Source organism: Podarcis gaigeae (genome assembly GCF_964106915.1).
Source record: "Podarcis gaigeae genome assembly, chromosome: 1".
Taxonomy (NCBI): Eukaryota; Metazoa; Chordata; class Lepidosauria; order Squamata; family Lacertidae; genus Podarcis; species Podarcis gaigeae.
Genome location: NC_139678.1, coordinates 102,255,872 through 102,282,432, shown reverse-complemented (window position 1 = coordinate 102,282,432; position 26,561 = coordinate 102,255,872). Strand labels below are relative to the sequence as shown.

General features: G+C 39.0%; 1 protein-coding gene across 2 annotated transcripts in view; it reads right to left on the bottom strand.

The window, feature by feature from the left end:
* Positions 1-26,561, bottom strand: part of ACVR2A (activin A receptor type 2A) — a 52,050-nt gene extending 25,489 nt beyond the window's left edge. For both annotated transcript variants that reach the window (XM_083710283.1, XM_083710284.1), the window contains exon 1: positions 25,873-26,561. In XM_083710283.1, the coding sequence (XP_083566409.1) occupies positions 25,873-25,927 (55 nt within the window). In that variant the 5' untranslated portion in view covers positions 25,928-26,561. The remainder of the gene's footprint in view (positions 1-25,872) is intronic.

Genomic DNA, 26,561 nt, shown 5'->3' with positions numbered 1-26,561 from the left:
CACCAATCAGTGGGATCCATCATCTATAAATGTAGCACAAACCTAAAGCAATCTGGTTTTGTTACTACTGAATTATGTTTACATAATCGGTGCGACAATACATTTCAACTCATTTTAATCTTGCAAAGAAGGGGCAATTCACCCAGTGACATTTATTAAGATTCTTTAGTCAATAATTCTTTTATCTCTAAATAAAACCACAGACAAAATTGCAAAGCTAACATGAAGGACCTGTTTTTGAAAAGCCCCACTAGAAATCAGTCATCTGAAGTAATCAATGGAGAAATCTAGACACATTTTTCCAGAATGTGGAAAAAATGAAGATTTTTTAAAGTGGACTAACAGCTGAGAGATCAGTATTAAAATCACAACTTAGTCATGAAGCTCACTCTGTGACCTTGGGACAGCTACTCTCCATCAGCCTAACCTACCTCAACAGTTTGTTCTAAGGATAAAGGGGGGAAAGAATATTCATGAATTTTCCACCCTGAACTTCTTGGAGGGAAGAATGGATAAATAGAACACTGTTAAAAGTATACTACAAATAAAATGTTTTTCTCCAGCCTGCTTGTTCCTATTCTTGAATTGGGGTAGGAGGATAGGTTTGGAAACATGAAAAACTCCTAAAAATAAACAAGAAGTCTGAGACATATTCAGGCCCAGACTGGGCTCTACATGAAGGTCCTGAGCAAATTGGGTGTGTGATTATCTGCTGGGAGAGGCTTGACTGGTTGAGTTGTACAGGCAGGGTGCGATCCATGTTCCCATAATACGTATTTGCTTTGCACAATGAGTTCTCATCTGAACCATTCAAAAAATAAGCTCAAATGATTAAGTAAAAAATAGATAGTGTAGAAAGACTCGCACTGTGTGCACCATTGCTGTCTCTTAACAAGTCTTGATCAAAAACAACATGCCTGAACTAGTAACCACACCTTTCCCCTGGCTAGCTACAAAGAATGTACTTTTAGTTGTGTGGAGGTGTGGTCTTGCTCAGCATGCTCAGAACAGAAGTACTGAGTTCCCAGGTCTAACAAAAGGATAGACCTGTTAAGGTTATATACATCATACAGTTGCCATCATGACAAGAAGAGAGAGCAGGAAACTTCACAACCAGGACCAGGAGCCAGTAGCTCTGATAAGATACAAATTCATTACCAAGGTTTTTTCTGCCTAGAACAGTTTGTGTGGGTCCTCATGGCCACAGCAATAATTTTGGGTTGAGATTGGCTGAGTGGTACAGAGACTAGATTGGCCAGAAATGTCTTTAGGAGGAGCCTCTCAAATTTCAAATGGATTGTGGAATGGTGTACAGAATAAAGAGTATGGGCTTTGAGATTTGGGAAAATTTTTTAAAAACTGAAAAACATTTCAGTAAGTAGGGCTAAGCCCTGGTTGCCGTGATGGACCAGCCTCCACTCTTACTAGCGATGATAAAAATAAAAAATGAAAACACAAAAAATAAGGAAAGGGAGGAGTGGGAATAATTTGACTACTTTCCAAATGTTTTTAAGTGTCTGACAAAATCTTTACCAGTTAAGCAAAATGTTTTGTCTTTTACTAAATCACGAATCTAATCTGTTTAAATTTGCAGCTCTAATTTGGCCCAATATGCATAAAAACAAGTTGGAAAACCCACCAAATGCCAAAACCACAACCACTCAACAATAAGCCACCACAACCCCACAAGTGTCTACTTATAATGTGTCCTTTGAGCTTGAGGTCATGGGCCAAATGCTTTCCTGTCCTCCTCTCCAAGTGGATCTGCATGGTGAAAGTCATCTATGCATTCACAACAGCTTAAGTTGTGTTTTGGGTCGTATCCAATGATGACTTTCTTTCTGCTTGTGAGTGGCAGGTAAGCCAATTTCACCTACCTATTGCAGTATATACCACAGATTGCAGGGGGGTGGGGTTGAGATCAGATACAAATCCAATGCATATAGCTGCCCTTAGAGGAGGTACAATGTCAAGGTGTTGTACTCATTAGTCAAGTCAAATTCTTGATCTTATCCCACTGGTAGATTTTCTCTATTTTGCCATCATTTGAAGTCTCCACTGCCATATCCCTTCTACACCATCTTATCTCAATGCTTGGTTATTATTTTTCTTACTGACAGTTAGGTATGTCGTTTGTTTTTTGCTCCCTTCCAAATCATCTCTTATATCCATTCAGACATTCTTATTCACCTTCTTGTTTCAGCTCTAAACATTCTTGATCAACTCTTGCCCTATGCTGCACATCTTGAATTATCTCTTGTGTCTTTATATCAGTTTACAAGTTTGTTCACATTGCAGCCTAATTTAATTTCAACAGAATTTCTGTTTAACAACTCTTCTTTAGTCTTGAGAACCTCCACATATATTTGCCTGCTTAATAAGGGACTTTCAGAACTTTAAAAATGAATAGAAGGGTGGGCTATTGTAACACAATCCAAGTAATCTCTCGTGTGTTACCATGGGTGTTGAGAATTTCCCCCCATATTTTCTTTTTCCTTCAATATCTTCTGAAGACGCCTTCAGAAGGGGGAAGCAAACTGAGGAGTTCCATACATCAAGCTGCATGGTTGTTTATAAAACATATGCTTAAATCTGGATATTTCAAGAATTGTTATAAACCTATTTCCAGGGGGTAGGGATCAGAGGACCGACCCTAGAAGTGTAAGATTGGGTCCAACACATCAAGTCAAAGAGGCACATCAACAGCAGCTATCTGCAAACCCAATTTGGATCTTGAGTGCAGAATGGGAAACGTCCCCCAGAAAATGATAAAGTTATTAATATAAATAATGACAACTTTGGCAACAAAACAAGTAATGGCAAATTTTCTACAAAATAGTACTGAAAACATTAAGTAGTGTTTGCACTGCAGATTTATTTAAAAACATACAAGGGGTTATATCTAAGAGAAAAAAAGTTAACAAGCCAACCAAGTCTAAAATGAATGCTATTAAATATCCATTAAGTCAATTAATATAAGCAAGCATCAAATTTATCTATGATGTTTTGAGATATTTAGCCCAACCCAAAGATGCTTGCTTTTTATTTCTCATCCCTATAAAAGCAATTAATACAACAGCATTACCATATGTTTGTTCTCTTGATAAAGAATGTATCTATGAATGCTGTAAAAACAGTGTTGCTGTTTTGTTTTTGGTTTTTTCATTTTTTACACTATGGCAGATTTTAACAGCTGTGTGCATTTATATTACTAAAAATAGATGTGAATAAAAGTTTTAGAATTTGAGCACATTGTCAAATGTAATTGAAAAATATCCATCTACAGGCAACGACCAACTGTTGTGTGGCTTACATTTCAGACCCCCCCAAACACGTCAGGGGAGCCTGCGTAAGGCTGTCCCACCCCATTCTGCCCCTTTTTTTGACTTCCTTATAACTTTTCAGGGCACTTTTTGGTTCTGTGTGGTCCCACACATATTGGATGCACCTAAAACAGCCGCTGCCTATGCCACCAAACATGCGTTATCTCATGCATAAAACGTCACCTTCCTTCTCTCCACAGCATGCCCCCCCAAAGATCTTGAGCAGATGTGGAAGGGTGTGCGAACTGCAGAAGAGGAAGCTGGATTGCATAAGTTTGCTTGCACAAAGTAGGAGACCGCATAGTTTTAATGAATAATCAAACCTATTTTTTTCTTAGACTGGTATACTTCAGAAAAAGCTCCTGGAACAGAAAACATCTGCAACACACATTACTCCCCTTTAGTCCACAATGCACTGCCATCTAAGCCAATGGAAACAACTTTCAGTTAAAATAGATGTACGTCATCAATATAATCTAAAAAGGGAAACTACAAATGCCAGCTAGTACACTCTATAACCGGTTATTTATAATGAAGTTCTTATAAAAGCACACCACTCAAATGAACATGAATATAGTTTATTTAAGGTCCAACAACAACAAAATAACACTTCTTAAACGATGTAGGAATAAAGTTTGGCTTAGGCAGTTGTAACCCAAACACTTTAGGCCCAATCCTATCCTTGAGTGCTGGTTGAGAGGCTCTTGGGATCTGGTGGGAGCCCCGCTACATCAGCAGAATACAAGATACATTGTAGGCATGACAGATACTCCCAACAGAACTCCAAATATGCCAGAACAACACTCCACTGGTGGATCAATTCCAGTGGTGAAGATACCACAACACTAATTTGGTGCATCATGGTTTTACTATTCATATATACACAAAGGGTGTTCAATATATTTTGTAACTTTACAGAGAATGAATACAATGCAACAAATATAAGCTATTGTTCAGCTTAAGGTGAGCATAAAAGGTGTGTAAATAAAATTATTAAAATACTATATTTAGACTAAGGGTGGAATTCAATGTCAAACTATTATAAACTTTCCTTCTGCGCAAGCATTTAAGCTTGCCAGACAGAATGAACCCCCGCCTCTCCATGTACAGTGTCCTGGGGGTCTCCTTAGAACCAACCCGAGCCAAATGGGTGGCACATGAGCAGATCAAGGTGAATTATTCATGGAAGGGTGAACAGTGGCCTTTGAAGGCCATAATCCTAAACAAATAGATGAAGGGCTAAATTGGTGTACTCATTGTGTACCCCATATTAAACAATGTTTCAAGAGTTTAAGCACAGCTGAAATTCTCTTCATGACCCAGGATATAGCCAACCCCAACTGCAATCAACCCTGAAACAACTGGTGCTATTACAAACTATCCCAAATTGTCTAAAAAAGATGGCAAAACTCTGAAAGGGGGGGGGGTTCATTAGTAACCATCCATTATTTTCATACAAAAGGTGACTGCAAGATGGGTTCCCTAGAACTTCACATAACAAAGGATTGATTAATCAAATCAAATAAGTTTTTGGAACAGTTCCACTCCTGTTTTTCTAACACTGGCATTCTGTTTCCAGAGGTTAAATTCAACTCAAGGCAGTTCTTCCCAATAACCGGCTCACAGCCATCACCTCAGGAGATCCTTGGAGACTGTTTGGCTCTTCCTTGACAACACACACATGCACACCTCACTATTAAGGAGTGGGGCCTTGAGCATGCATCTTATAATCCCTTTAAAGCCCTTAGCAATTACTACCTATTTTGATATTTTAAATCCCAGGTATGAAGACAATTTGCTGACAATGAAGCACAGACAAGGCAGCAGTAGATTGGGCTCATAATCAAACACTTGAAATTTGGCAGGCATTACCAGCTTGAAAGACAAGCAGAATAAATGCATTGAAATTTATGGCAATTAAACAAATTTTATTTTAATCCTTTGTCAATTTCTTAATGAATAGCAAAGCATTCTGAACGCCCCTAGTATAATGTTTTCTCTATTACAGGCAACTCCCCACTTGCACACAAACTACTTGCATGTGTGATCCTGGAATGTAACTCCCACATAAGTGAGGAGTCGCATGTACTGTCTAATACAAAGCTATAGCTTACTGGATAGTTTGTGGATCACACAAAGATGATTCTAACATGTTCTTTTAAAAATGAGAATACTTGTTTGAAGAGAGTTTATACTTAAAACATGTACCTAAACTCTTTGTATTTTGCACACTAACTGCAATACATTATATAGAAAAACCCTAGAGTAGATAGCTTAGGATAAATATGGTCAGTATGTGTCATTTTGGTTTCTTTTTTAAATATAATGAACTAATCCAGGAAGAAGGCTGCAACACACACAACACAATTTAAGAGTAGAAATGTCTATGTATTAGCTAAAAGCATACTGTATAAACTTCATGTTACATTTGAACAGCAAGGGGCTCGCTCATCCTTACTCATGTAAGGAAAGGGCTACAGGTATGCTACAGCTACAAGTTCACTAGCAAGTTTGAAGGGAGGGTGAATTCTCTGAAGAGCAATAATAAAAGAGAGCTGTCTGGTGTATAATGGGAGGAGCATGAAGATGATAGTAAAGAAAGTGACAACAGCCTAGAATCAGCTTAGTTGCAGAAAACATTTTGCATGCAACAAGGACCCAGGTTCAATCCCTGGTATCACACAGAAAGACCTGAAATGTTGGAGAGTCACTGCCGGACAGTATACAATGGGAGCTATCAGGATTAATGGTCTGATTTGGTACGAAGAAACTATGTATGTTCCTGTGATAGGAGACAGCTTGTTCCTCATAAAAAACAGGGTAAACAACAAAACCCACATCTCTCCTTATACACTGGGATAATTAGAGCAAGGAAACACTTTATTTTATTCACATCAATGGTATTCCTGAAACCCAACCAGATGTTATATGGGAGATACGCAACAGGATTTCTTGTCTGATAGGTTTAAGCTTAAAATGGCAGGAGGGATGGGTATATTATGGATGCTTTCCAGCAATAGGATTACTGTATATTACTAATTGTGGCCCTCCAAATGTTGCTGGACTACATCTCCCTTAACAATCCCTGCCCACTGGCAATATTGTCAAGGGCTATAGGGAGATAGTATCCCGTAAAAGTCACAAATTCCCCAGCCCTGGTATAGGAAGGTCTCTCTCATCAGCATGTGATGCTTAAGAGCGTCCTAGGCAATATTTTATGCTGCCTAAATGGTTTCTGAAAGAAACCCACATTTTTGAAGTGGAGATTACTCAGTATTGGCACCAGTACTAACAACTGTCGTGAATATAAAGTACACTATGACAATGCAATGAGTTCATCTTTAAAGAGAAATATTAATCTTTTCAAATTATCTATAAAGCAATACTATAAACACATTGAGCTCAAGGACCCTTTGCCATTTTTTTGGTCTACATTTTGGTAGTGCATATTTGTACAAAACATTTAACAGCATTTGCAGAACCTGGTAACTATTTTTTCCAGGTGTCTTTCAAATTAACTAAAATATTATAGAAAGTAATAATCCTGGGAGGGAACAAACAATAGTCTAAATAGAGCTCAGCAAGAAACTGGGAGACAAGGTGATATAGGATAAGATTTTGATTTTTTAAAAAGGCAGGCCACTGTCTAAACTCTAGTCATCATAAGGTTTCTAACTATGTCTAAGTGTACCTAGCTGAGTACACTTCAGTAATCCAAACCGGGAGTAACCAAAGCATATGTAACATACTTTCAGATGCCTACTACTCTAAGACAAATCTGAAGCTTGTAGACAGAACTCTGCAGAAATTCTGTGAGTCACCAATTGTATCCTCTCAACCTAGTTTATCCTCACAATGTTCTTAGGAAAGCATGATTACCCATGTTTGCTGCACTGAACTTTTATCAAAAAGTGGGATAAAACCACCACGATCTCCCCAACCCCTCTGCTTATAAACCATCACCGCCAAAGTACAACAGAATTGTTCATCTATACAAGATTATGAATAATCTAGTTCTCCAGTATTACTTAATCAGCACTATTTCAAAGCAGAGGCACACCTTGGCATCTCTCCTACAAACAATGAAACATTATTGGTATTGGTTCCATAAATACTCTTTAGCTCACCAACGATTTAAAAACTGAAGATGAATGAAATAAGACCATACTAGTTCTCAACGTGGATAAATTACTGCTCCAAACATCCTGATACCAGTGTTAGAAACTGGGATAGAAAAGCTAGGAGCCAAATGACTTCTGGGACCTGGGTTGTGAGAGAATGTCTATTCTCCATAGGAGGGGGGGGGTGTTTGGCAAGACTTTTTATTTATTATTTTGATAAGCATGAACTAGAGTGCAATTCACATATGCGACACATTGTTAATATCACATTTTTAAGCAGAAATTGTTACTACATGTTTAATTTGGTGTTTACAATAAAAATATTGGTACCATACTTCAGTTTTCAAAACTACTCTTTATTGTGAAACTCCTTAACATACTGTCTATCCTTAAAAGATACTTTGAGGCTTCATAGCACACACATTTCAGTAATCCGTGGGTGTCAGCCAGGTGCAAAAAATGGCACCCAGACTTTCTGAGGTGCTCACAAATGGAGGATATTTAGGCACAAAATGCACCTGGCGCGCTGCTAATTTTGAACCCTGAACTGAAATCAATAGAAATTTGAAAGTTAGTTTTTAAGGTAAGGTCTTTAAAATGCATCAACCTACCTATTTTTTAACAACTAAAGCCAACATCATGAATTTCAGTGGAGAAGTGTTTGGGAAAATATTTTGTTTTTAATTGGGAGGCATGGGTTTTAATCACAGTGATTATTTTCCCAGGGCACTCCAATCATAGTGAAGGGATGTTGAACTCCTTCCCAATCACTTGCCATTTCCTAACAATTAAAAATCCATACTTCAACAATCAACTTGTTTTCAAACCACTGTTTGTTCTTCCCTCCCCCATATGTCTTTGCTTAGATATTCTGAAAACTTTAAGAGGGCTCACATTATATGGTCATTGCATATTCTCTCTCCCTTAGTTCAATTGTTGTTCAATATTCAATATTATTATTGTTGTTCAATTAGTTCAATATTATTTATTTGTTCCTCTTTATTCAAATCCTTCCTTTTTTCCAACAAACACCTACTATAATTATTTGCTTTTCATTCAGTTCTATTCCTTTTCCTTGTTTGTGCAAGAGTCCACCCACCATCCTGCTGATACATATGTTTAGGTTTTTTTTAATTGTGAATTGTTTCCCTGCCCTGGTTTTACATTGCTCGTTCAAAATTTCTAAACATTCCTCCGTTCTCCCTCTCAGACTTCTACTTCCCCCTTAAATCAGCTAAACTTGCTTGTCCCTTAAAGGAGCTCCCAGTTGTGTTGCTTAAAGGTAAGACTACTACCATGCACTTACTCAAGGGCACCTGCCTCATATTACCACTTCTCAGACTGTCCGCAGAACATATAGGGAGGTGAAGTGTTTTCTATTTTATTCATCTTCCAAAAATGAGAGAAGTCTTCCCGTGCAAAGAATCACTCCAGCTAACATTCCGAAAGCCGGTAGGCTTCACTACCTCAGAAGGGACAAACATGCCTGAAAATTGCACCCAATTCTGACAGAAGATAAAAAGCTAGATACTTTTAAAACCTTAAAATTTTGAGCAAAGAGCTCTGGAGGGAATCTGCCTGCAATTTGGCAGTCTTAATGCATTCAAGAGGGGGTCATTTTGCCTTTAAATATCATCCTGTGAGATCAGAGATGGAAGGTACCCCTGAGGACCATCTAGTTCAAACCTCCTTCAATGCAGAAATATGCAGCTGTCCCTTATGGGGATCGAACCTGTGATCTTGGTGTTATCAGCACCATGCTCTAACCAACTAAGCTACATTATGCTTCTTATATAGCCACTTTTGATTCCCAATTATGGGGGGGGGGGCACAGATAAGAGGTAGAGTTCTTGATTTAATCAATTCTTTCTGAGATAGAAGGCTCACTTCAACTGCGACACTAATGCAGGCCTCAGCCAAGATGGTACTGCCTTCAAAAGATGCCTCTTTCTCACTGGAGAAAGAAAATGGTAACAATATCTGAGGAGATGAACTTGCAGCAGAAGAAGTAATAAAGGAGCTTATTAAAAATACGTAGAATGAACTAATGCTTCCACTGAAAACAAAACTGGCAGAATTTAACATGTGGCTTGATTGTTTAACAGAAACAACTACAGCAACAAAATAATTAAGCCAAATCTAAGACATGATCAAACAATTACAAAAAGAAAATGAAGATACATTCAGCAAGCTTGAAGATGCAGAAAAATCAAAACAGGAGAATTAATTTACGTTTTCATTTTTTTGTAGAGAGAGTAGAACAGAAAGATCCTGCACAATATTTGCCTCATGCTTAAATCACTGCTTCCAGACCTCATAACCTCTGTTGATTATTCTGAACTGGAACACAGAGCACTTAGACTCAAACTAGGGGAGAGACCTCCCCTCCCCCTGTCATGTAACTGTCTGCTTTGCCTGATACAGGAAGGAGGAGGAAGCATGTACAAAACCGAGGAACTTAATATCCATAACTTATAAAAGCAGTCCAGTTATGGTGATGCAGGATCTGGCTTCTGAAACACAGGGGGGGGGGGAGGAAAAATCTATGTGCTTGCATGATTAAACTGCAAGAAGCTGGAGTTAAATATCGCTAGGGCTTCCTCTAACATCTTATTGCCATGAGAGGATCAACACGCCTCACACCAACAAATAGACTGGAAGCAACAGATCTCCGCAACACTCTTGGAATCAACCTACTTCTGGGATGACAACAAGAGGCGGCAATGGAAGAAGAGAATGCTGAATTTTCCGATGGATGTTGGGAGGATGCAAACTGGAGCAAAAGATCCAGCAAACATCTCACGCATAACAACAGAGGAGACCACTACAACACACAAAGCAGCTACATCCTAGATCCTCCAGATACTGTTGACAAGACTTAACTTGTGACTTTAACCAAATCTCAAGGAGAATGGTATCCTGGTTACAGGTTAGTCTTTAACACTAGAAACAGTAACAGTGAACATGAGGGGAATTAGTGATCCTATAAAAAAGAAATGCCTAGACATACAAGCCACAAATTGCCTTTGTATCTCTTGTTAAAACCCCCTAGGGAAAGTAAAATCTTCAGTGGTAATTGGTTTCAACACCAAGTGACAGCACCAGGTTCAAGTAAAGGACAGGGTGGTAGCAGTCATTTTTTGCAAAGGAATAAACTTTAAAATCCATTCAATACTGAAATACAAGAATGGGTTTTTTTTAAACCATTCAGTGTCCCTTTAATAATAATGTAAACTGCTAGATCCCTATACGCAACCAAACTCAAAGTGACTTGACTTTATTTGAAAAGTTTTGTGTAAATTAAATAAATATGCTGATGGAAAAGGCATACTATGGGGCGACTTCAACCTTAATGTAGGGGGAGTCTCTGTAAAAGATCTGAGCAAGGGCGACACCAGGAGGAACTTTTTAAAAGATAAAGACAATTGGCCTATTACAGTCAGAACCAGGTTTGCAAACCATGTCAAATTATCACGATGCAATGTCTAAATGGACAGACTGCAAGTTACAGCCATCACTCCAACTCCAGAAGCTACTGCACTTGGAGGTGCAGGGAGCAAACTTACGAAACTGAATGCGCGGAAGAAGAAAGCCGACAAAACAATTCCATTTTATATTTGGAAGTTTAAACCATGATTTGGCCTGACATCTCAACCAAGTTAACGGTTTGAAAAAATGGTCATTGGCTTTTAAAGAACATGGTTTTCTAGTTACGGCAGTAAGATTTAAAGTTACTTGTCAAACTGCTGATGGCACACTACCGCGACGTAACAGATCCAATAAGCTGCTGAAAACCGATGCACAAAGTACACAGAAAACCAACATCTGAGGAATATAAACAGAACTGCCTTACAGTGTTAATTGCACATATTCAGTAGCACACTGCTAAGGGAAAAGGTTGGGAGGTTGCGATTTCTTTTGGCACTGGCTATGGTCCAAACTTCCCACATCCCCAAGAGTACTCTAGCCGTTCCTCACACTGACATCCACAACCAGCTAGACAAGAGAATCTGCTAGAAGATCAGCGTGGACTGAGTTATCAAGGCAATTTCAAATGCATCCTGAAGCTGTAGCAGCCAACTGAAATCACTGATTTAATAATTTCCCATTGGTGCTTTATATTTTCCAATACAAATAAGTGATTCACCACTTCTGATCTAACTGGACTGCAAGTCTGATCCAGCCCACCAAGCCTTTTTTTGCTGGTGCAGCAGAACTTAGCCCAGGGCCAACAGCACTGAACAAAATACCTCCTATCTGCCACTGATCAAAGTAGATCAGAGTGTTCAAATATCTTCTGATATTTTCCCAAGTGCTTGCAAAACATTGGAATGCTCAATACGCATAATAGCAGATTGGAACACTCCATAAACAGGAAGGAGCACTCCAATCAATAGCAAGTAGAGGTTCAGCACCAACCAAATCAGCAATGGTAAAATGGGTCATGTAACACTGTATCACTGGATGGAGTGGTTTAAACTTCTGCTGCATGTCTCATGTGCATGAATGTGGGTGGCCATACCCATCACCAGCATAAATTCCCCAAGCCAAGTGCAGCAAAAACAGTGGCCTTCTAGGTATTATTAGACACTAATTCCCCCATCAATCTCACCCAGTACAGCCAACAGCCAGGGGTGATGAGAGCTATAGCCCAGCAATATCTGGAGGATCAAAAGTTCCCCACCCCTGAGCTACCCTGGAGTTGCCAACTTTTCTGGGTCAGCAGGCACATGTGGGGGCCAGTCTTAAAATAGCTGCCATGAGGGCATGCCATAACAAAATCAGAGAGTACAGTCCTTGCTTCTCCCCTCGCCACAACCTCACGCTTGCCATAAGGTTGTGCACGCATGCGCGCACGCGCGCACACATCATGCACTGTTGCTGTTTAACAAGAAACATTCCCCAGTACCAGCAAAACCTAGCCACAACACTCTCTCAGAGACTTCACATTTGCCAAATATCTCTCCCGCTCTCTCTGTCCAAGTGCACAGCACACCTGAGCATACATACATCACATTCAGAAAATCCCCTCCACGGGTCAAGGAAATGCACGCGTTGGTGATCCCCAACCTAATTGTTACTAAGAAGCAACATCTTATCATACTAAACCAGCTCATAATCTCAGAAGGAAAACAGCACTCTTAAAGAGTCAGAAAAGCCACGCTGTAACCTGTGTTAGAAACTGGGATAGAAAAGCTAGGAATCAAGTGGCTCTCGGAACCTGGATTGTGGGTGCCAAAACAGAATGTCTACTCACCTTTGGGGAGCAGGTATCAGCAACACTTTATTTTTTTGATAAGCATGCATTAATATGCAATCCACATAAGTGACACATTGTTACTATTTTAATAGAATTGTTAATAGTTGGTTAATTTTGAGTTTACAATAAAAATATTGGTACCATGCTTCAGTTTTCAAAACACTCTACTCTTATTTTTAAACTCCTTAACATATTGTCTATCCTTAACATATACGTTGAGGCTTCAAAGAACACACATTTCAGTGATCCTTGTGATAAGGCAGACCAGTATCACAGTGATTGTTAATACTGATTTTTTTAAAATTGTATTTTCCTGCTATGTAATCAACCATGAGCAAGCTATGCCTCAAAAGGTGGCCTATGCAATTTTTTCTTGATAATTATATACCCAAGGCCATATTTACACTTTTGTGGCATAATGATCCATGATCTTTGCCAAGAAAAACTGAATTTGAAGCTGCTTTGGTAGTCACAGGCAGGAGCAATGAGTTACACAAAAGGATGTAACCTTGCTCACTACAATTCCTACTAAGCACCCTCCTGCTTGGTTTCACAATCCGTTACACACACACACACACACACACACACACACAAAACTAGAAGCTTGATTTTAAAAGCTAAGTGCATTATTTGCTATGGACTGAAATATATATTTTCTTCTGTACAGTATTTGTGCAGCACACACAATGCTGGCAAAACCAGTGGAAAACAGCATATAGATAACTAATTACACCTTTTAACTGTGCGATTAACAGTAGATGCACTCCTGCTGCTGCCTTGTGCGGGGAGGGGGGTTTTGGAGCCCAGACACCTACACCAAACCGTGGCAGCTGTTGGAACTGTTTTAAAAGTTGGAGCAGCCAAATGAACAGCTCCGCATTTGCAGTGCTGATGGGGCTCCAAGCAGCAGCCCCAAACGGTTCCTCTCCTCTGCAGCATCCCCAGTGGCAACCGCCACCAGGGCTTGATAGTCATTGCCTCAGATGTTTCCAAAGCACCAAAAGATGTGTGTCTTCTGGTGCCGCGCTACCCCGCCAATCAGGTGATTTGCAGGGAAGTACAACAGCAAAGGGGGACACGGGTGGCGCTGTGGGTTAAACCACAGAGCCTAGGACTTGCCAATCAGAAGGTTGGCGGTTCGAATCCCCGCGACGGGGTGAGCTCCCGTTGCTCGGTCCCAGCTCCTGCCCACCTAGCAGTTCGAAAGCATGTCAAAGTGTAAGTAGATAAATAGGTACCACTCCAGTGGAAAGGTAAACAGCATTTCCGTGCGCTGCTCTGGTTCACCAGAAGTGGCTTAGTCATGCTCGCCACATGATCTGGAAGCTGTATGCCAGCTCCCCTGGCCAATAAAGCGAGATGAGCGCCGCAAGCCTAGAGTCGGTCACGAGACCTAACCCTAGAGTCGGTCACTGGACCTAATGGTCAGGGGTCCCTTTACCTTTCCTTACAACAGCAAAGAGGTGCCTTTTGGTGCCCTGCTGCCCTGCAGACCAACTGACTGGAGTTGCATTGCAGCCACATGGAGATGTTAGATACCCAACAATGGCACCTGGACATCTGTACTGCCTCACAAAAGGTCTGTTGCCAGTTGCAAAATGCGACTGGCACCAGACTATTTTCAAACTCTAACAGATAGTATCTTAAAGCCCATTGTAAAGTCTGCACAACAGGAATGTTCCATAATTGTGAAGCCACCACTGATAAGATATTTTATTCTCAGGTCTGTGAACCTAAATTGATCTTACTGGCAATCATGCAACAGAGGCAGTGGTTTTGAACCAGTGTGCTGTGGCACCCTGGGATACCTTGAATGATGATCAGGGGTGCTGCGGGCAACAATGGCCTCGGTCCCTCTTTCCTTCTTTCCCTCCCTTCCTCTGATGCCCTCTCGGGTCTCTGCCTCTCAAAGGCTTGCACAGCTATTTATTGCAGCAGCCCTGGCTATAAGCTCTGCAGGCGAATGGTGCCTCTGAGAGGCACCTCTCTTCGGGGTTGGGGTGGGGACTCAGAGACCAGGACAGCAGCAGCAGCTGCCCAGAGCTTTCAAGGAGAGGGGAGAGGAGAGAAGAGAAGAGAGGCGGCCAAGGAAACATTCTACAAGGGAGGGCGTTTGAAAAAGGGTGAGAGGCTGCCAGCTCTGCAGGCAAGGGGTACATAAATGGGCTCCTGAGCCCCACAGGGGTGCCACAGAAATAATGTAGTTGGTCAAGAGAGCCATGGAGCGAGCGTGTGTGTGATTTCCCTATTGAGCACAATGGATGAAATTCCTAGTGGCATAAAGGATGGATAAGAACAGAAAGAAGCCCTGCTGAATTAGAATAATGGTCTACCTAGCTAAGGACTAGCCAATTTCAAATACATGGCTATGGGAAGCCTATAAGCAGGACATCAGCATGCTAGCACTCTCCAGCATACAAAGGTATGCCAGCTCCAGCCCTAGAAGTAGTATAGTCATCATCACAAGTTACCACTGAGAAGCTTATCCTCCATGTATTTGTCTAATTCCACTGTCTTAAGTTTGTGGTCATCATTACATCTTGCAGTAGGGAATTCCACAGTATCACTATGAACTATGTAGGAAGATGGGTTTTCTGGATGGTTTGCATCACAACACATTGTGTAAAGCAAACTGAAAGTTTTATAACTTAACATGTTTCTTACTAGCAAACAAGGCTAAAAAAATACTCCTGTTGGGACAGTTTCTACATGTTCTTAAATGTTTCCTCATTCGTGCTGCATTGTTAGCATACTCCTGCCTGCAATATTTACATCTACCTCTTCCCTTCAGTAGTTTCATTAGAAATTATGCCAAATGCTAGTGACTTTTTTCTGTTTAGGCAATATTATGATTCAGAGTAATCAAATGCACTACCAAAACAGATTTTAAACAAACACTTCCAAATTCCCCAGCTCCAGAAATGAAACAAGACACCACCCTGAAGTCTGTGTTTGCAGCAAGTAAAAATTAGTAAGTTTTGCTTTAGCTTGCAGCCTCACACTCAATAAATAAGAATATTACCTTTTGTATTGATCTGACATGCACAGCAAAGAGATTAATTCAATTGTTTTACTTGATTACTGGCTTGATTATTTAGTTAGTTAGTTATAGGTGTTGTTTCTCTAAATATGTCCACGGCGTAAAACAAACAGTACAATTTGTAAATCCATTAAAAACCTGTATGATAATCATTCCTGATAAACTGATCTAAAAGTTTTGTATGCACTGTTTTATTACTCCTGACTCCAGTTACAAATACAAATCAATGACATATGGATTCCCTCACATACTTGCAAGTGGTAATCAAGTTTATTTTAACTCTGAAACTCCCAAGTATGCCTAATAGATTATCTGCAATTAGCATCCCACAGAAATCAAAGGACAACCTAGTATTCCAAATGTATAACGTCATTAAGATATTAGTGGGTTTTATTTTCAAACCCTTTCCTGCAGGTCACAAGCTTATTTTATTCATTCATTATATGTTTATACTTTGTGATCATATAAAACTATATTGTGTACAGAGTACAATGCATTAGGGCAAATACAAAATAAAACAAAGCACTATGAAAACAAAATATCGTGTAAGCCACGTAAGTTCATAAAGCGTACAGTATGGGTCACATTCAGGAAAATGCTTGCTAGAACAAGTTTTAAACTGCTGCCTAAAACACCTGGAGCCAAAAACACAGATGATACCTGCCTAATTTCACTAGGCAAGGAGTTCCATAAACCTGGTGCCACCACATTGAATGCACTGCTTCTAGCTGAATTTGCCTTGTTACTTTGGTGTGGTTCAGACCATATATTAAACCATAGTTTTTAAAATGGTTTAATATGTATGAGTTAGCATGTTGGTGAACTGCTCAAAAGTCTGCACTCAGCTCCTCTGCCACTCCTGCTATGCTAAGGCAAAGATTCTGTAAGTACAAGGTTTCTCCTGGCTTGACAGAATCTTCTTCTGTTCTCCTCTCCCTACATGCCTCTTAAACCTACTCTGGGGTTCTCCCAACCATACAGAGCAGATGTGGGTATAGTGCAGGACATACATGATGGAGTGGAGAATCCCATTGTGCCAGAGGTAATCACTGAAATACAACAGGTTACCTGAATTCTACCCCTGGTTTGTTTTTCTTCAAACCACGAGTAGACAATATTTCTTCTTGGCTTAGTGCTGATAGTTTGTTTGGCAGAAACAAACCACAAGCCTAGGTTCACATGCAGCAAGGCAGGCTCTGGTTTGTTTCCTCCCCAGTGCAGAAGCTGGGAAACAAAGCACAGGTTTTTAAGCAGAAGCTATGGTTTATTGTGAGCCAGACCACTGTGCCAATGTTTTCATTAAGCTACCCACCGCCCTCTCCCAACTCCAAGCAGGAAAGGAGAATAGAATTCTGCTCATGACTTTCACCAGAGTGCAACTGGTCACCTTCCACTTCAAAGAGGGTATGAATGGTTATTTATAGTTGATCAAAAAGAGGCAGCTCTTGCGGGCACTGAGAGATGCAAGGGAAGAGGTGAAGATGGCTGCAGAGCCTGCTCCTGCTGAACTTTTCCTTAATTTTACTTTGCCTTACTCAACACCAAGCCACTCTAGCTGGGCTTTTCTCCCTCCACCTCCCAAAGCCATCTACCACCTTCCCTGTGGTAAGAGATCCCAATGAGCTTTAAAGTATATTAACATGATGAGCCTTTTATTTAAGCGTTAGCCTGGCAACCATAGACATCTAGGAATTGCATTAAGGCAGGTGCATGGACTTCCATGCAGACTAGTGAGCAGGCTGGCAAAGGGCAAATGGAGAGCTCACTCCCTCCTCCATGTCCAGCATGGAAAGTAAGCACATAGGTATAGGAAGGAATTCATCTCTTCCATGCCAAGCACAAAACCACTCTTCTCCCAATTCCAAGTAGGCTTGGTAAAACAATGCAAGCTTTTGTTGACTTATTTACACTGGTACTGCCGACTGCAGTTTAAAAAAATGTATTTTAGTATTACATGCAAGCTGCACTGGAAATATTTGTTTCTTGAAATAAATGATGCAAGTAAATAAATATTTAGGCAGAACAAGCAGCCTTTAACTTGTATTTAATAGACAGTTAAACATCTGACAAGACAGATTGCATTCATATATGATCTAAACAAAGATTCATTTTTAGGGGGAAATTAATTTTAAAACATTTTAAATAAAAAAACTTCTTTAAAAAAATTGTTTTACCCACCCTGTACAGCTTAGGGTTCCCTCCCCACAAAACTTTACTAAAAGCACAAGAGGCTAACAATACTTGTATATCCCAAACTTGTCTTTAGAAAAGGAACTAAGGTTTGCTAACACAGTAAACAAACAAGTTAAACAGAATGATCAACACAAAAGTGAGACACCGAGACAAGAAGAATTCGAACAAAATGTAAAAGGTATTCCCTCAAATACCCTAAAATGAACCGCATTTCTAATACTTGGCAGAAGTCCAAATGGTGCCAGGTGGACCCCTTTGGGCCTGTCAACAAATGCAGTTTCATGATCAAGAAACACCTAAACCGTGTGCCTCCACATTGTATATTGGGTCACACACAAAAAAGGGATTTCTAGCTTTGACCTAAGCATTGAGATACGTGATGTGAGTGGACTCTGTCCTCAATATACCGTATTTTTCGCTCTATAACACGCACCCGACCATAACACGCACGTAGTTTTTAGAGGAGGAAAATCCGTAGGCATGCCACCCGTAGGCATTCCCTCCATAACACGCACAGACATTTCCCCTTACTTTTTAGGAGGAAAAAAGTGAGTGTTATGGTGCAAAAAATACGGTAATTTGCTTCCCAGTCTGTTTAGGGCCTTAAAAAGGCTCTAAACTAGCACTATTAATTTGGCCAGAAACAAAGTGGTAATCAATGCAAATAGTATAATATCAAAGTAATATGCAAATTATCACAGCAGCCCCATGAACAGTATCTTACAATTGTCTTATAGGGATGTTATCAAGGCATGAATCCAGAAAGGTAGCTACGAGTGAGGTAGCCAAAAATGATAAAAAGGTTATTGCTGCATTCTGGACACCCAGTTGCAGTAGCATAATCATAGCACCTTAAAGGGTTTTTTATTATTACTATCATCCAGGAAGACCTAGAGCTAGGACACTGTAACATACTAAGGCAGCTTCCTCAAGTAGGGAACATATGAAACTGGGCAAAAATCTTCCTAGTCTGGTAATTGATTATTTACAAAGCAACTCAAAGCATGTTGGTTGTGCAGTCGGGATCCTAATTTCATTCAGCAATGCAATAATAATCCCTCTCACACAGTCAGTCAAAGCTACTCTAATTGATCTAGTGAGCCAGGAAGGGAAAGTTTAACATACAAGTAGTAAAAACAAAAAACAAAAAAAATAATTTTTTATTTTTTTATTTTTGTTTTGTTTTGACTATGGCAGACCAACACAGCTACCTATCTGTAACTGATACAAGTAGTAAGTCACACTTCTCCAAGATCCTTTCCATAACCTTAGGCTACATAAACTGGTAGGAATCTTTAAAAAAAAAAAAAAGACTTGTAAGAAAGGAATAAAAGATACAGTAAGCTCCAACTCTGTATGAGTAGATACCACGTCAAAACAGATGCAAGCAATTTATCTGCAAAGTGTTTTAAGAGTGGTCATAATACGCCAAGATTTCTTCAAAACCCCATCTTGGAATCAAGCTGAAGATGACCCTCCCCAAACAATATTTGGAAGAGTTTCAATGGATATTTAAAAGTGATTAAAAGCAAGATTTCTTTTATACCATCTGCTTTAAAATTGCTTTAGCTATTTTAGATTTCTATTGTTAATTGTTTTCTATTTTTTCTATTTTTTATGTAAATTTCCTAGACAACTTAGTAGGATGGGTGGTATACAAATGCAATGAAACACTAAGATGTAGGGCTGAATACCAAAACATTACCAAGCAGTGCTCCAAAAGTTGTGCAATGTCAGCAAAATTTGCTGCAAACTGCAGGCTCATGTCTGGATACTCTGGTTCTCAGAAGCACTAGTGGCTATAATAGCTTTCTCCGATGGGTGCTAAAACAAAAGAGAAGTGAATTTCTCATTTCTAAGGACAGTCATACCTCCTTTTGCGTCTGGGATCCGTTCTGGAGCCCTGGATGCTGGACAAAAGGGACACTCAACAAAGTGCTGCTCTGAGCATGCACGAAGTGCAATTTAGCGCTTCTGTGTGTGCGGCAAACCCAGAAGTAACCCGTTCTGGTACTTCCGGGTTTGCTGCAGACGTTTGATGAAATGGACCCTAAATGGGGCACACTTAAAATGAGGTATGACTGTACATGGCCTATGTGAGATATATACATATTCCTGAAGTGTTTAAATAACTCCAAAACTCCAAAAAGAAGAAAACTTTAATTACTCTGAATGAGAAATATAAAGAGGAATTAATAGTGGCTCAAGTTTCTACTGCAGCATGGTCAAAGTTAAAATTCAACCTTGTACTTCTGAAACAATAATACAGGCATACTGTACTTTTTGCCATTATATATGTCTCATGTAGACTCCATTAAGACATAAAGCCACAAATGAAATAGCATAAGCTAAAGTACTTTCATTAATTTATATAGTTATGATAATTTGGAACAGCCTTCCCCAACCTTGGACCCTCTGGATGTTTATGATTGCAGCTCCCATAATCTCTGTACATTTTGGCCAAGCTGGCTGAGGCTGATGCACAAGCTGGAGTCTGATACATCTGAATGACAGAAGGTTGGGGAAGGCTGATCTATAAAGTCAGTATAAATTAACCTCCTAAAATTTATATTTAAGATTGATAATTATAACAGTAATTGCTCAGTGTTAAAAAGAAAACGGTAAGAGAATTTTTAATTTTCATTTAGTAAGTTTGAGAAATTGGTGTTTATTCTATGCAAGTATTATGCTATTCAACCCAACTGCTCAACACCTTCAAAAATTCGATTGGTTCAAATCATAGTTGAAAGCACAGCAAGTTTGGCTTTTTTTATATCTGTCTTGCTATTTTGGAGTCACTAAGTTACAGTACCACAAAAAAGGTATTGTAAATTATTGTCATAGTAAACTTCACTAAAACAGTGCAATTCTACACGCACTTACTCAGAAATAACCCCACAGTATTCAATGTGGCTTACTGTCAGCTACCAGTAAGATATCAGCTTAAAAGAGCAATCCTAACCCCCAGCCAGTAACAGTGGCACTGAATGGAGCAACATTGCCATCAAAGCAGCCCAACTCTGCAGCTCATACCAGCAGCCAGGTGGACGGTGAGGAAATGACTAATGCTGCTCATTTTGAGCCAGCTCCAGTTTGGTACAACAAAGAGGCCTAGATAGGGCCCACCACCAGTAGGAAGACAAGCATAGGATCCAGCGGGTCCCTGACTGGTTCAGCTCTATCCCCTCTTACCCCCAGAAACACCCAACTTGAGGGGGGAAGGTGTGTTGGCTGCAACTGGCATGGACACCACAATGGGAACTTCAATGGTGGCAGGAGCTCCCTGCCAGTGAAGTCTGCTAAAGTTGCACCCAAACTCTGTTGTATCCAAGCTCACATTAACAGTGGGTCAGTGTGTGCATGCACACGAAAGCTCATACCAAGAACTGACTTAGTTGGTCTTTAAGGTGCTACTAGTGGGTCAGTGGTTTGGCTTGCACTCTACACCAACAATAGGAACTGTATGATGTTTACAACCAAATAATGCTGCGATGCCTAGCAATTCCCTGGGAGGTGGACCTTACGGAGGCAAACTTGTCAAATTTATGAAGAGCCCCAGTAAACTATTGGGAATGTCAATCAGCACATGAGACAGAACATGTAGCTTCCTATATATTCCACCCAGGACTAGCATATTTTATGTCTTTGATGGTACCAGTAAACAGTGAGGGATCTGTGAAGATCTTGAGCTTCCTTGGAGAACTACCGATTCCTTCCTAGGGTAATTCTTTATACCAAAGCTTAATTTGCAGTTTTCCCAGAAACCATGACAACTGAAAGTATAACATAGAAATGTGGACCACTAGACATCTGCCACATAGCCCCTATTTCTAGTACCTTAGGAAAAGATTTTCATAATCTTTTTACCTCAGTAAAATACCCATGTAAAGCATTTTAGAACAACCAAGAAAAGGGGCACATCTTGCTGATCAACAAATCTGTAAACAGATACAGATTTATGAATTTGTGTGCTAGAAAACCCCAAATGTTTCTATGGGAATTTGCAAAGCTAAGGTTACATTTTTAGTTAGAATTGTTTAGCAAGCATAATGAAGAAGGACAATCGTTTCAGTTACTCAAGCAATTTAAACAAGCTGAAATCTGAATCCCAAAGCTGTTAAAACAAATCTCATATCATGGTGGTTTCCCTTACAGCTGCAGTATAGCCATGCAGTAACCTCATAAAAAAACCAAAACTTCAGTGTTTGTTGACAGACACAAAAGAGCAAAAGTTACACCAGTGATGAACACTCAAGGTTTGACAGTTCAGCAGCAACTATGAAACCTGTGTACTTTGAGCACTATTATAAAAACAACAATTTACAGTACAAAAATACTTTCAGTATACAGTACAAGTGCTGCATTAGGCAACAATTGGTTATTATATTTGAGAACTATCAAATGTCTTGTGATATTTGGCTGGGATTGTGGGGTATTATCAAAACTGTACTATTTACTCTTCCTTGATATACATAACAGTTCAGTTTTATTAGATGCACATTAGCCAGTGCTTGAACTAAATAGCTATACTTTTTTATGATAATCTACTAGTAATAGACAGTTACACGAGTATGCTTATAGAAACAATTTAATGATAACCACATTTATGCTGTATCACTGTTGATACCTTAATTATTTTTAAGGTATGGAAAAGGCAAGTTGCTTCATTTTCTCTATTCTAATTAAATATCTTGACTCATTTTCTTTGGCTGTAGCTTGACTCTAAAGATGTGTTTTAAAATTAAAATTTCTGTAATACTGTACATGGGGGGAAAACATATTCTTTAAAATATATATACACTGTGTATTAAGACTATGCAATACAGTAGAAGAAAGCAATTTCTCCCTAACTTCATCTTGCATCCTCTCTAGACAAAAGGTATTCTCAAGAACTTGCCTCATCACTGGCTCGTGGAATCCAGACTCGTGGTTAGGTCTCTCCAAACCAACTAGGACCTGTAACCACGGTTTGCACTAGGATTTACAGCTTGTGGTTGGTCCATGAAAGCTAAACAGTGAGCTAGCTAAACCAGGCTCAGGAGGCACACTAAGCCAAACCATGGCTTATAACAGCAGCAGAACAACCAGAAAGAAGCTAAGTGCTCACAATCTCACGAGAGCCCACAGATTCATACCAAGTCTTAAGTAGAATTAGCATGGTTTTAGCATGGTACCAGGACACTTTCTTAAGTAGAACTAGCATGTGTAAACTGGTTACATGTCCTGGTGATGGGTAACCTACAAAACAGGAAGGCTAAAGCTCTTATAAGTGACCTTCTGTTAAACAACAAACCTAGAAAACTATTTTAAAGTTTTGCCTCCTTCAAAATTTGGACTAGGCACATAGTACAAATGACTTGTAAAAATGCAATCTACAATAAGCACACACCGTAGTCCTAACCTTTTCAGACCCAGGACTCAAACATGCATTTGGGGCCAGATTTTGTAATTTTTCACCATATATTTGTATGGCAGTAGAGCTGCTGCTGCAACATACCTAAAAGTCCTGAATGAATTTACAGATATTCACACCACTTCAACTACAAGATAAGGCACTCTTCCACATCATTACTAACACTGTTACTAGCTAAGAGGCTAAGATTGCTGAAGTCATTCTCTCAACATTAATTTTCCAGAGATGTCTCTTCTATGGAGGCATGAGATGCCTATATACTTTTACTACTTTCTCAACTCTGCGGATATGTTTTAAAACAGAATTAAACTGCATTAAACATTCTACAGAATGTAAAAGAGAAGGCCACTGGTTTTACATTGGGTAATTACTGTATTCTTAAGAAGATGAGGTTGTAAGCTCACCCCTTTGCATTCTCAAAATTGCATTTACTCAGAAGTAAACCACAGTATGTTTCAAGAAAATAACTTTCCACCACTTCTTTAATTACATTTTAAATGCAACTTTTCATTTGGTGCAAAAGAAGAAACCATTCCATATTAACTATATTTATTAAAAGACAGTAAATTATTTCTTCAGAGAAAAGCACCATATCCAACAGGGAGGGGTTACAAATATATGAAAGGTGTTTTTCCTAAACCGGTATCAATTTCTACAAGCTATGTCCTTACAAGAGAAATTAAAAGCCCCAGCATTAAAGGACCAAGTGTTTTGGGCAACACTAGTCAATATGTTTGAAGATAGCAAAAAGGCAGAGTAGGCCATCCATTCAGATGTAGTGGCTTTTTAGTAATATTCAATAGTTTCCCCAACTTTGTGTTTCAGTAAATTATATTCGCTCATGCCTATCCTTCATAGAAAAACAAACATGAAAAACATAGTCCACTGTGTTGTAAGCATATTTAAATGGCCAGTCTAAATGTTTTTCTAGCGTGCAAGACACATCCATAATTTCAGTTACAGAAGTTAAATCTGTTGTACGTCTTGCTTTAAAATGAGTGCATTAATGTGAGCTGCTAGGTACATAGCTTATACCCTGCATACATCTTTTAGAAATACCATTTTTCTGCATGGTAACTGCTATGTACAGTATTCTATGAACTAAAGTCACTTAGGGAGCACTGAGTGGATGGCCTTTTGAATCAAATGTTTCACTGACTTAGGTAGGTCTGAAACACTAAGCAACCAAGAATCTAGAACCTGCTTTCAGGTAAAGGTAAGCAGAATCAGTTCAAAATGTGAGGTTATCTAAGAGCATCCTGTGCTTCCCCCTTGGAATGATGCTAAACGATTTATAGAAGAGAAAAAAGCAGACCTTTATTATAGCTGATAAAATGCAAACTGGAGCATGAAAATGTAAACAGATTCTATCTCAAGTATTGTATCTATAAGCAAAATGTTAAGAAACGGAATATTCTAAGCAACATTTTCATATGGAATTTCAGAAATATTTACAACACAGTTTACCCAATAAGGGAATCACTTCTTTAAAATGTATTGTAACTTTTCATTTGATGTAACAGTTTATGCCAAACTTGTGTTATTCATTTAGCTATTTTGCCTTTACATAAAATTCACAATCTCTTCAGTCTCTAGCACTGATCGCCATTTCACAGCACAGTCAGCCCACACGGAACAGATCAATAACATTACAGACACAAGACTAGACTGTATCCATTTAATAACCACAAGAAAGTGTACCATTCAGCAAAAACTCACACACATTACAAAACTGCTGGAGAGCAAGAGCTAGATAACAATGTAAATCAAAGTAAAATCATAACCAAATATGTCAATTATAAAATCTATTTCTCTTTTCAACACTGAATGCATACACCTGGAAACTAAAATACAACTATAGCATGCACATTTAGTAAGGGAAAACCAAGAATAGCTATCCAATCCATTACTAACTAGTCAAAGTGCTGTGCATGAAGCAATTCTTTCAACCACTGCTTGCTACCCAGTAATGCATTGTTCCTATGAGCAAAACCTGTTCAAACTTATTTGTTATAATGAAAAGATTTTGTTGAAGAAGTTGAGGTTTATCATTTACTTTAGCACACACTACTTACTAGGTGGATATTAAAGGATTAAGAAAACCTAAAACCTACTGTGTGAAAAGTATTTTAAAGTTTATACCTCTCATCTAAGACCATTCAACACGACTTTCCAATTCTATATTTTTCATATTTGTTTAAGAAGCTACTAATAAATTTTCAAAAGAGAAAGCTGTGAATATTAAAACCAAGTTACTGTTAAGTTACTATAATGCTGACAAACATGAAGGAATGGCTAACACTACAAATTATTAGCTTGCACACTGGTAGTCTGTAAAACATCAGTAGCAGTAAAGCACAGTTGTGGTATTCCAAACAACACACACACTGTAGTATCACTGCTGTTGACAAAAAAGTACAAAAAAAATTTAATCCACATTTTAATTTAACAAATGATAATGCAAGGTAATATTAGAATACTGAAAGCTAAGTTGAGAAGAAAACTATATACTGTGCACTTACCTGAAGAACAAGAGATAAGAAAAACAGCAAACACCAACTTTGTAGCAGCTCCCATTTTCCAAATAGTTAGAAATGATATGAAGTTATTCTATATATCCAGCTTTCCAGGTCCTCCAAATATGAAAATCCCTCTTTCACTTTATTAAAATTTCCTGTAAGAACATATTTGGAAAGTAGTGTCCATAAGAGTAAAATCAGATTTCAATACTAATGTATCTAGGTCTTCCTTAGTAGATCCTCCAGTAAAGGGATGTATGTATTTAGGAACATACACGTCATTTGGCTTCTGTACAAACAGTGGCAAAATTCAATTCATAAGAACATATTAAGGACCCAGTTTAAAAGGTCAATAGTAAAGCAATTGACCGACTACTAAGCAAATTGCCTTGGAGCATTGTTTTCTTCACTTTAAAATCTGTAAAATATCCTCCAGGAGTACTGGAATCAGGCAAGTCGCACAGATATTAGTAAACAATACTTTCTTCTTCACGCCTCTTTAACAGTATGTAGTGTCTGGGTGAGAAATAGTTCCACATTAGTTTCAAGTGTCAGCACAAACCTGTTTTCAACGGAATGGGCAATAGTAAATTAATCCATTAATTAAAAAAAGGAATTTGTGAAACACTGATGTTTCCTATCAATAATGCTGAGACCAAATAACACGGACAGGGCAGAAACCAGAGCTTATC